The sequence below is a fragment of the Buceros rhinoceros genome, unplaced genomic scaffold (genome assembly GCF_000710305.1).
Source record: "Buceros rhinoceros silvestris isolate BGI_N320 unplaced genomic scaffold, ASM71030v1 scaffold633, whole genome shotgun sequence".
Taxonomy (NCBI): domain Eukaryota; kingdom Metazoa; phylum Chordata; class Aves; order Bucerotiformes; family Bucerotidae; genus Buceros; species Buceros rhinoceros.
The window spans coordinates 7,539-19,162 of record NW_010405133.1 but is presented as its reverse complement, the minus strand read 5'-3'; the positions used below and the strand labels follow the sequence as shown (position 1 = coordinate 19,162).

At 42.0% G+C, this 11,624-nt stretch overlaps 1 protein-coding gene across 1 annotated transcript in view; it reads left to right on the top strand.

Annotated features, from left to right (window-relative positions):
* Nucleotides 1–11,624, top strand: part of RANGAP1 (Ran GTPase activating protein 1) — a 19,628-nt gene that overhangs the window by 5,071 nt on the left and 2,933 nt on the right. The window contains exons 5-14 of the mRNA XM_010133593.1: nucleotides 1–116; nucleotides 1,301–1,459; nucleotides 1,648–1,761; nucleotides 3,271–3,370; nucleotides 4,092–4,176; nucleotides 4,686–4,836; nucleotides 5,310–5,423; nucleotides 5,766–5,868; nucleotides 7,640–7,728; nucleotides 9,608–9,729. Of these exons, the coding sequence (XP_010131895.1) occupies nucleotides 1–116; nucleotides 1,301–1,459; nucleotides 1,648–1,761; nucleotides 3,271–3,370; nucleotides 4,092–4,176; nucleotides 4,686–4,836; nucleotides 5,310–5,423; nucleotides 5,766–5,868; nucleotides 7,640–7,728; nucleotides 9,608–9,729 (1,153 nt within the window). The remainder of the gene's footprint in view (nucleotides 117–1,300; nucleotides 1,460–1,647; nucleotides 1,762–3,270; nucleotides 3,371–4,091; nucleotides 4,177–4,685; nucleotides 4,837–5,309; nucleotides 5,424–5,765; nucleotides 5,869–7,639; nucleotides 7,729–9,607; nucleotides 9,730–11,624) is intronic.

The following is an 11,624-nucleotide window of genomic DNA, read 5'->3' as shown; positions in this document are numbered from 1 at the left end:
AAGAGTGTCACAGGAAATCAAGTGCCCAGGGCAAGCCTCTTGCTTTGAAAATATTTGTGGCTGGCAGAAACCGTCTGGAGAATGATGGCGCCACTGCCCTGGCTGAAGCCTTTGGGGTAAGTACCAAACCAATACTTCTTGACAGCAAACTGGAGCAAGGTGTGCCTGAGGGCTAATGTTAAAGATAACGTGCACAGAGGTTACCTCAGCCTGGAGGCAGGGACTGGTTGTTGTCTTGCTAAAGTCAAGATGTTGTTTGTTTCTGAAACTGGAGTCCTCAAAAAGCTCAGTTAGAATTGGTGACTGAATGTGACCTAAATTTCCAAACACGTAACTAGTGGCTCTGAAGTAGCTAATGGAGGAAGAAATAGATGTCCAATGAGTAACTTAATAGTAGTCCCCTTCCTTCTCCTCCCTCTGTGCTAATGGAGGTTATCTGCGCTGGGGTAGGGGTACCAGCTGAACTCTCAAGTGCTTCTCTGCCTGGTGGTTCAATCATCTGGCAAAAGCAACCTAGTGTTTTAACTAGGATCATCCCGTGAGGGTTCTAAATGCTTCCTAGCTTTTTCTAGCTGTCACTGCCCAACTTGCACTTTTGTGGGAGGAAAAGAATTCATTGTGATTGGGGCCACTTAATTCCCTTTTCTTTCCTGCATTGCTGCTAAAAGTGAATTCTGAATTACAATGCATGTTGTCAGGTTATTAACAATGATATTGCAGGTTATCTTTTTGTAAAGAGCTGTCTGCATGTGATTTTAACTAATTGGTGATCATAGCAAAAATAAGACTTCTTAAATGCTTGAGAAGCACATAACAGAAGTGGTTCATGAGGAATTCAGACTGAATGGCACTACCAAAATGGGATTCGTCACTGTTGCCTGACATGCTGTTTAGTCCATAAACAGTGTTAATATTTTTTTACAGGTTTGCTTCTGCATTCAGGGCAAAATGTAGATCTTAATTAGAAAAACCCCCACATCCATTGATGTTGCTTGGTCTGTTTCAGGATTGTTGAACCACAGGTGAAGAACTCTTATTTTAAGATATGTAGAGCAGTCATACTAGGAGGATGCTACTTGTGTGTCTTAGGACTTTGTGTTAATCTGACACTTGCCTTGAGCCTGCAGTTTCTCTTAGATTTGTGACATAATTGCTGGTAAATAATTCTGTGTAGAAGAACTAATGGAGTTTTGAGTTGGAGGAAAACAATTTTAAGCAAATCCTAAAAAGAGTGGAGCACTATACTCTGGGGTTGAAGTATGTCTCCTATCAGCTTTTTTTAATCTGTGTCCTTTTCCAGATCATTGGGACACTAGAAGAGGTCCATATGCCACAGAATGGGATTAACCATCCTGGCATCACAGCACTGGCCCAGGCCTTTGCTATCAACCCACTGCTTAAGGTTATAAACTTGAATGACAACACCTTCACAGAAAAAGGAGCTATGGCCATGGCAGAGGTGAGTTGTTCTAAGCAGTTGCTTTGGGTTTGTCTTCTGCCTCCCATCTCCTCAAATATAGTTAGCGGAAGCGCCTCTGGGTTGGTGGAGCCACGTGCCACACTGCAGAGGGAAAAATTACCTTCCAGGATTAATGGGATGTTCATTTACTTGCATGTCTGTACTTTCAAATTTGTGCTGTCTTGCAGACTCTGAAGGCGCTTCGGCAGATTGAAGTGATCAACTTTGGAGACTGCCTGGTGCGTTCAAAGGGCGCTGTTGCTATTGCTGATGCTGTTAAAGAAGGTCTTCATAAATTAAAGGTATTGTGTTCTTGCTCTTCAGCTTTCAATCTCTTGAAAATGCCTAGTTTCCTATCTCCTGGTTTTCAGTCCATTCTTCTAGCACTACTCATTATTTTAAAGCAGGGTTCACTTCCGTGCAGGCTGTATGCTCACAGCTCAGATGCAATAAGTAGTACTGTAGATCAGTAGCATTGCCACATCCAGCTAACGCTGTTCTACGTGGAAGTGTACCAGTGATCTGTCTGGAATCCTTTTGATATTTTTGAAGCTGTTGGTCCAACTCAGCAAGTGCCATTCAAGAAATCTGATCATGGAAGTATCTGCTTTTAGAACCTCAGTCGAGAGCAGTGGGGATTGGGACATCTCTCTTCATGAACAGCTTGTAATTTCTGCAGCATTTCACACTTCCTTCAGTTAATGCTTTTTCTTTATTAGTGCATGTATTAAAGATCCAAATATTTGTAGGTTTTTTTTGGCAGTACCACAGCCTCCTACATCAATATTTGCGTAGGACTTGCATTTGACAATGTTCTAGACGGGTCTATCCAGTCAGTAATGTAAGTAAAATAGGATCTGAAGAAACACCTGCCATGGGTCACAACTGTGCTGGGACAGATGCTAAACACATCATTTCTTATCTTGCAAGCTTACAGTCAAAGACAAAAAGAGTGCTGATATTTATTTACATATATGAACCTGGTTCAGAAAGAAGTAGGTGCTTTGTGGTGTGAGATCTCTTGCTCAGCCTTCTGCTGATTCTACTGGAACTTAGTCTGAATCTCCCAGGAAAACTTAAGTAAGGATTCTAATGAGGGTCTTGAGTTGAACAGGCAGAAGTTAAATCCTTTTTCCCAGAGCAGAAGTGGTTAAGGAAGCGTAGCTTGAAGCAATCATAGCTGATTCATTCTGTTCAAAGACTGATTCCCTTTTGCTGTTAATATTAAATCTCATCTTAGGAAAGGATTGTTTGAGCGCAACATGAAATGGTGGGGGATGGTGCCTGGCTGTTGAATAACTTTACTTTTACCAGCCTGTCCACGCTGTTTCTCTGCTGACTGTGTTTATCAGAAGTAGTGCCACTCGTAGTTTGTCTATTGAAGACCTTAACTTTTAACCTAAGTGTTCAAAAGGAAATGTGCAGTCTGTTTAGTAGCTGCTGTTCTTCTGTGAGACTTACTGGTGTGTGAATTCTGGAATGCTCTTGTGACCCTTGAATAAGTGATGACCTTCAGTCAACTGATTGCTAGGGACTGAAATGTCTGCTACTTTTTACGTGAGCAGTTAGAACGGTCTGTTTTCTCTGGCTATTCTAGTAAAGTGGTTGCCTTCAGCAGTCCTGCTCTTAACCACAGTATGTTTCAAAATACCCCATTTAGGTATATGAAGTAGGAGTATGTGTCAGGTTTTATTTCCAATTAATTTTTTTTTTGCTAAAATAAGTTTCTTCAGAACACTTGTGAGGACAGGAAGCTTATGGGGATGATAGATGTTAATAAGAATTCTGAAAACAAATGTTCTGCTTTTTAGGAACTGAATCTGTCCTTCTGTGAGATCAAACGAGATGCTGCTCTGACTGTTGCTGAAGCTATTGAAGATAAGGCAGAGTTGGAGAAGTTGGATCTCAATGGTACGTAAGTTTGCTAAATCAATATATGTCTAGTATGATCCCAACAGGAAACTAACAAGAATGTTGATAGTGTCATGTATTCTAGTCTTGCAATTGTCAACACTTAAAAATTGATATGCTGAGTAGCTGAACTTGGATGATGTTGGGATGGGAAGCATTTAGATCTGAAAGTTTTCTTAAGCCATAAACTCAGTTAATTGTTAATGTAAAGCAGTTTTGGTACATTTTGTAAGGTGAAAAGATTGAACTGATACCTGTACTTGTTTTCAGTAAAACATTGTTCATTGTGATCTCAGGTATTTGATACTTGCAGACAAAAATCTCTGTGCACACCTCTGCAGAAGAGTGGGAGAACTTTGATCAACGTTGACTTTTGCTGTTCATACCTTGGGTCACTTCATTTCAGTGGGACTGTGCCATGTGTCCTTGTTTTAGTATCGCTGAAAATGAGGTATTTATGAAACTAGCAGGAAATGTCTCAAAAGCACTCTGAAAAGTTATGGGTTTTATTCATCTCCAGCCATTGTGTAATGCTGCTCGAATTTGTTTAACAACTGATTCTAATAGCTGAAGTCTGCATTACTGCCTCTAAGGTGTTGTGTAGAAATAACTGGTAACTGTTGCATTTCAGAAGTGAGACGGACAAGAATATACAGCGAAATTCTCAGGAACAAACTTGTGTGCATCTGTTAAGTCTACTCCCTTTTGCCTATCAACCTAGGTAACTGTCTGGGAGAAGAGGGGTGTGAGCAACTCCAGGAGATCCTTGAAGGCTTCAATATGGCAGCTGTGCTGGGATCTTTGAGGTAGGCAGGGTACCAGACTTTAAATCAGAGGCTTTTTTGACAATTTGCATCACCACTTTCGTTCACCTGTCTATTTTAAAATAAGAACTGTAACATTGCAGATGGATGCTGGTCTGAGTGAGCAGTGTGGAGCACAGTCAAGGGATTCCATAAGCAGGATAAGCTTTGGGTCTCATGTTCATTGATGGACTTATTGTTATTTGTTGGTTGCACTCCTCACTCTTTGCTCGCCGTTGTCAGCCAGGTGACTGAAGCCTGAGTGTCCTCTTAATCTGTTGTAGATGGAGATGTACTTCTTACAGTAAGACTTCAGGGGAGGCTGCTTTTTTGTTCTCAGAAACGTTTTCAGTCTTAGTGTACAGGAATTGCAAGTTTTGTAATTTGTGTAACTCTCAATACTTCTTACAGTAAGACTTCAGGGGAGGCTGCTTTTTTGTTCTCAGAAACGTTTTCAGTCTTAGTGTACAGGAATTGCAAGTTTTGTAATTTGTGTAACTCTCAAACCTTAGCGATGATGAAGGGGAGGAGGAGGAGGATGAAGAGGAGGAGGAGGAAGATGAAGAGGAGGACGAAGAGGAGGAGGAAGAACAGCAACAACTGAAGGAGAGAGCACAGGGAGAACAGGATTCACTGACTCCTAAGAAGATAATTGATTCACAGGTAAGCTTAGTTCCAGATGCTTTCCTGTGTCCTCAGCTAGAGGAGAGTAAAAGAGGAAATAAGATCTGAAGTGAGTCTGAACTTGAGGAGCTGGCAGACATTCACATTCCTGTGTGGGCTGGCACTGCACTAACATGGACGTAGCGTGCAGGAAATAAAGAAAATGGATGACTTTGAAACATGTTCTGTTGAAGTGTGCATGTGCACACATGCATGGAGGGAAAGGCTGCGTAGTGGTTGTAACAAATGGGTAGAAAAAGTCTTTCCTTGCCCAGAAAATGGTGGGAACCTTGTACATGCAATGCCATGCAGTTGTGCTAGCGTGTTCTAGCTATTCCAACTGTGGGCTCATTCCAGCCTCAAATAGTTTTCAAATAGAACAAATCCTGACCTGATATACCTGTGTCCTTACCCATCCTATGTGCCAATTTATTTACTTCCAATAAACTTGAGATTAATCTTGCCCGTTTCAGGATTCAACTCCGGTGCCATCTCCTCCCGTGGATGTTGCCACGTTCCTTGCTTTTCCATCACCAGAGAAGCTGCTGCGACTAGGACCAAAGTGCCCTGTGCTGATAGCTCAGCAGGTAGGTGAGACAGTGGTCTTCTGTGCTTGATTTTTCTCTCAGAATCATTTAATCCCCAGAAGCGATAACTTGAGACCTAGATTTGCATATTCTCCCCAGTGATCCTGAGGAAGCTTATGGAAGCAGATGATGCAGTTAACACTGATACTGGAACCAGAGCTTCTACACTGAGTAACTTTTTTTACAGTGTTGCTTATGCCTTGTGATATGGCCAAGGCAAAAACCGATGTCAGTCAGTTGAAGGCTGCAGTTCTTGTCACAGCCCTAGCAGCAGAGACCCATCTTCTGTAGCTGGTGAGCAGTGAACTGAATGGTCCCTGATTTCTTTTTTTTTTCTTTCAGACGGATACATCTGATGTAGAGAAAGTAGTTACAACTCTCTTAAGGATATCCTCAGTCTTCAAAGATGAAGCCCCAGTGAAAACAGCAGTGCATGAAACAACAGGTGACTGGGCCTTTCTTCACTTCTTGGTGTGATCTGCTTCACTGTCAAAGCATCAGTGCGATGCAGGGGAAGGCCCCTGTGGGCCAGTTTTTTTTTCACCAGATAACAAAGTACCAAGCTGTGCCATGCAGTTGTGTGAAGTAAAAATAGAGAATCATGCCGATCTTAGCATTATCTTGTGCTTCCGAAGCTTGCCATTGACTGTCTGTTGTAGCTGCTGTCTTAGTGCACCTGAGCTGCCATTACTGTGTCTCCTTGATGGCAGGCTGTCAGTTGCCAGTAGTTCTGTGTTCCAAGGTCAGTTACTTTTTCAAGGCTGTTTATTTAAGAAGTATTTGACAGGAAGTAGCCTTTCCAGTGTAGTATTAAGTGTGTAAAGAGAGACCTCTTAGTGTTGTCTTATCAGTCTGAAACTTCTTCCTTTCTTCAGGAAGCAGAGATTTGCAATATGGGACAAGGCACAGAAGCTAATGTATAGGCAAGGGACTCACTGTACATTGTGGAGCAGTGATTCAGGTTAGGTCTGATTTTTGTGTGTACTAATAGTATCTCTTTGTATTCTCACTTGGAAACAGGAATTTCCAAATGCTTCTAGGCATCTGACAATAGACCTTCATCTTGTTCAAATCCCCCAGCAGTGCAGTTCTCCCATATGTGAGCTACCTATCAATACTGTGCAAAAGAACTGGATCAGTTATTTTTAAGACCAGATTGATTTACTGCAAACAAATGTGCATTTTCTTAGTTCAGAATTTCTTAGTTTGGAATGTACGTTGGCGTGGCGAAACTGTGTTTGCTGTTGTCTGTAAGACAGTAATGTAATAGAGTTCTCTGCAGTTGATTATGGGTCTGATCAGCTAACAATAGTTGGTATCTCATGGAGCTAGTGCTGGCCTTGTCTCGTGCTCATTATGAGTTGTCTCCAACAAAAAAATGGAGCACAGGATAATTTTGTTGCCTGAGGTGTACTTCAGTATGTATTTGTCTTGATAGCTGTTCCTTACTACTCCTGCTGCTTAGGGGAAGGAGTAGGAAGAACCTGGCAATTACTGTCCTTCCAGAAAAGTAGCCATCCACTGACAGTAAGATCCCTGGTTAATGTCTGATACTGTTCTACAGCTGCCCTGGTAGGTTCTGCCCATTCCAAGTAGCCAGAATGGTCAGAGATCAAAACTGTGCCTTGCCTACGTTGCAGGTGTGAGAGACAAAGCACTGGTGTGCCCATAGCTTGTGGCAGAATATTGGTCCTGAGGGAGCCCAGAAAACAGCTGAACAAGTTTTGTCATTGTGTTCTCATTCCTTACAGTTTCAAATGAAAAGTGAATTCTTCCTGGCCTTTAAAATGTCAAGGCTCTAACTCTTGCTGCTCTACTTCATCTGATCATATTTATTTGCATGTATGCATGTTCAAATGCATTGCATAGAGCATTTTGTGGTACATAGGACTGAGGTCGATTTGCCTGTGAAGCTTGGCAGTGTGGGAATTTGGGGGTTTTTGGCTTGTTTTGCTGGAGCTTTTTTTCTGGTGTGAGGTTTGGTTTCATTTTTTGCTTTGTAGCAGGCTTTAAACTTACAGACTGTCCTGTCTCAGTGTTTTAGAGATTATACCCAGCCTCTGTGGAGACTACTGGAATCTTAACGAATACTACCTCCCAAAACTACTTTAGAAGCTGTTATTTTCCGAGGTCCTCTATGATCAGTCTTGATCTTAAAATTTGTAACAACGTCCCTTTCTCTATCGTTTTAATATGTTGCATTTATTTCTTTTTAGATGCCTTGATGAGAAAGGCCTTCACTTCTGCCACGTTTAATTCAGATGCATTCGTCACAAGCCTCCTGATCCACATGGGACTACTTAAGGTGAGGATGCAGGAAAGAGTTAAGTGATGGTCCGTTAGGCTGTTGAAGACCAGACTGGCTGGGTTTTTGGGTAATTATGTTGCCATGGAAGCAGCTGAGTGCCTGTGCATGCCTGATGCCCAGGGACAATGGAAGTCTGCAGGTCCAGCAGAAATTGCAAATTGAAGGTTGCATTAGGATGAAGGAGATGTCAGCTCTTTTTGTACCTCTTCTGCTTAATGTGCTCTGCATTCCCAGTCATCCCCTAAAGGCAGGGAGGGTCAGGTAAGGAAATAGTGCTGCTGCTGGATGATGGTGTTTGTTAAAAAAAAAAAGTCCAGGAGTCTAATCTATGATATTGTAGTTAATGTGGTCCTTTACAGCAGCTCTTAGCAACAAGTCTCAAAAACATGTATCCAACTACTCATGCTAGATCAGTAGCATTCAACTTCATGCTTTGTAGAATCTTTGCCAAGTAAGAGAGTTAAATATGTAGTTACATGAAATAAACTTTCTCACGAGAAAGAATGGAGGGTTAATAAGAAACCTGCAAATTGCATTGGAATATTTGTAGCTTTACTTGCGGTGAGATGACTGGGGAGAGGTTCTGTCTGCAAACTTAAGGAGCACCTTTGCCTACTTGTGCTACAGGGATTAAAGTTTCTTGCTGCCTCAAGCACTAGAAGCTGAAAATGGAGCTCAGACAATTCTAAATCACAGAATAGCCGTGATCTATGGTATAGCAGCCTGCTCTTAACCAGGTTTATAGATTTCCTTCTGGTAGTATCTAGCTTGGGGTACAGACAGCTGTTGACATGTGTGGATACATCTTAATTTCCTAAGAATCAGTTCAGCCTTTCCTTGTGTCCATTGGACCAATGTTGAGCTTTCCACTTCGCAGATAGGTCAACAGAACCAGAGATGACTTTCTGTTCTGCAGAATGCTTCTTTCAGGCACTGCCACCTACCTCTTGTCCCATACAGAAAATAGCAAATATGTACGAGGCCCAAGTCAGTCTTGTGTTCTAAAAGAACGCTTTCAGACCAGGAAGTGCCATTGATAGTGAAGTCCTTGAAGATCCACCAGGTGATTGTTTGTGATACTGGGGACTGATGAATCGGGCATATGTGGAGAGGGAGAAGCTTCTACTATTTTTTCCTCCCGTATAGCTGGAAGCACATAGAAGCTGGAGCAGTAAGTATTCTTAGCACCATGAAATACAAGGTCATACACCTAGGAACACAGGTTCAGATCCTGCTTACAGATTGAAGGATTCTAGTTGAGACTGCAGCAGAGAAATAAATTAAAACAATGTAAGAGTTGGGACATGTAGGTTAGCATTGCATTAGGAGCAAAAGTAGTTTATGCATTGTGTGAGCAGGGAAACAGTAGTGATGACTGTTAGCTTTATCTTACTTGTAATTGAGAGGCTGGTTCTGGAAATACTACGCTGAGTACTGGAGGAAGTCTGCTGAACTGGAGATGGTACGAAAATGAGCTACACAATAACACAAAGAATTTTGTGTAATTAAGGCAACTGAATTCTTTATGAATTGAAGTTGGGTGAAATTCCTTGGGAGAACACTTTGACACACAGCCTCTGAGAAGGTTTGGCTGTTTCACTTGCAAGTTCATTACTTCCCTTTTCCCTTTGTTACTGCTGTCAGTGACTAGAATGTTCTTGACATTTTGGCTTTATTTTGGATGTTGGTGCTGAGAGGCTGTGGACTTGGATACCTTTGTCTTGAGGAACATTGCATTTAATCTAGTGAGCGGTTTTTCTCTCCTACAGTGTATGGCAGCATTTCATTCAACAGAGAATTCATTGCCTCTGAACTAGAGTTGTTTAATAAAATAGTGATTGTCTGATGTCCGACTTCCTTCTTGTCCTTTTCTCAGAGTGAAGAGAAGATCAAAGCTGTCCCAAGCCTCTATGGTATTCTTATGACCTTGAACCATATGGTCCAGCAGGATTATTGCCCTAAATCCCTGGCTCCAGTTCTCTTGGCTTTTGTCACAAAGTGAGTATTGTACTTGCCATGCAGTCTTCTCTGTGGGAGCTAGTGAAACTGAGGGTTAGTAGCTATATGCAAGCTGTTCTGTTAAAGCCCACTAAATACCTGTTCTGAAATTAAGGATTAATAGTTTGATAATAGTAGGGCCTTAACTTTTATCTTGCTTACTCCAGAATGCAAGGTTTAGAGTAAAAGGGCTTGATCCTAAATAAGAAATAGTGGAAAGCTTGGCTTTGCAACTAACTGGCCCTGAAGCAGAGACTGATATCGGTCACATAAGAGGTGTTTTGAGCTTAAGGAAACCTGCTGAGTTTCTAGCCACTGCTTGAGTGAACTACCATACTTCGGAGTACGAAGATCAGCAGAGCTCTGAATTGTCGTGCTGTGTAACACCAAACACCAGCAGATGAAAACAGTGCAAAACACAAAGACCGAATTTATTCTGAAATGAAACTGTTCCTACTGTGACAGCAACAAGGTTTTTTTTTTTGAGAACTAAATTTGAAGTGGAAGTGCTGAAGCAGCTGATTCTACTGCCTGCCTCTATTTCTAGTACAGGTATAGAGTCACTCATGTCCCCACCAGCTTTACTTTCTTCAGTGTTAAAGCATAGATAATGCAATTGCAGTGGAAGCCATATCTCTTCTGGATTAAGTCAGTGTGAACTTCAGCATCGATATGATTTATAAAAAACACCTCAAACAGTCCTTTCCTCAAGAGTGCAAGGACTTCAGCAGTCAAGGGGAGAAACAGTCCAAAATTGTCACATTAAGCAAAGCCGTCAGAGGTCTGAAATCCATTTGGATCTCAGTGGCTTTTAGCTCAGCATAGACCATGTGCCACACAGGGTGAGAGCAGCTTTTTAACAGGTTCCGTAACAAGGTTTAAGCCTTCATGATTTTCCTGGTGTGAGGAATATGCTGAAGCTTGGGATCTTCTGCTGATGGAAGGCAGAGGCATCAAAAACTTGTGGTCAGTACAAAACATGGGCGATAGGGTGGCGGTCGAATATTGGTAGTCACTCTTTCTGTAGTTCTACTGGGATTGGAAGCAAGCCAGTTGCAACAGGGGGAAGAATTTTTCCAAGCACTGGAGTGTCTGAAGCTGTCAAAGTTGATGTGTAGCAGGGGTATGTGCCTAGCATCCAGCCATGCTAAGGTCAGTTTTGGAAAACAAAACTATGTAACTAGCTTTTTTTACACGTGTGCAAATGCTAACCTAGAGGCCCTTCTGGCGGAACAGTTTGTCTCCCATCTCCTCTCTTTGGCTTGCTCAGGCTAAGAATTAGGCAGTTACAAGCAAATAACCATATGCTTTACCAACTGAACAAATATGCCTCCAGCTCAATCATTAGAGGTTTAAGCAAGAAATATCAGGACTTGCTGTGTGAGGTTGTCCAGACAGATCACTGGATTTCTGCTGTTTCTTACACTGCTGCCTGTGATCTCGCTTGTTGATCAAATAGACGTGTGCAGTGTAAGGATCCAATACCAGCCCTAAAATAAAAGGGTGAAGAAAATGATGATTTGCTTCATTGGGCACTAATTAGACAGAGACCCAGCTTGATCAAAACAAGCACCACTTAGTGTCTATCAGCCCCAGCCCCTCCACAGGATTTAAAGCACTTGAAGCTGGGAATACAGAAAAGGGGTCCTTGGTTCAGTGCACTTGACCCTTCTAATTGCTTATGTCAGATTCCAGTGCCTGGAGTAGCCTTGTAACTCAACTTGACGTGTCCTTCTAAACAAATTGCTCGCAAAAGACACTTGTCCCCCTCTCCTTGTACGTGTGTATGTAGGCCTGTGCCAGACTCCAGGTCTGCAAAAATACCAATAAATGTTCTTCATCTGTAGATGATGCAGTGTGTGACATAATGGAATTCTGGTCTTAATGAACTGGTT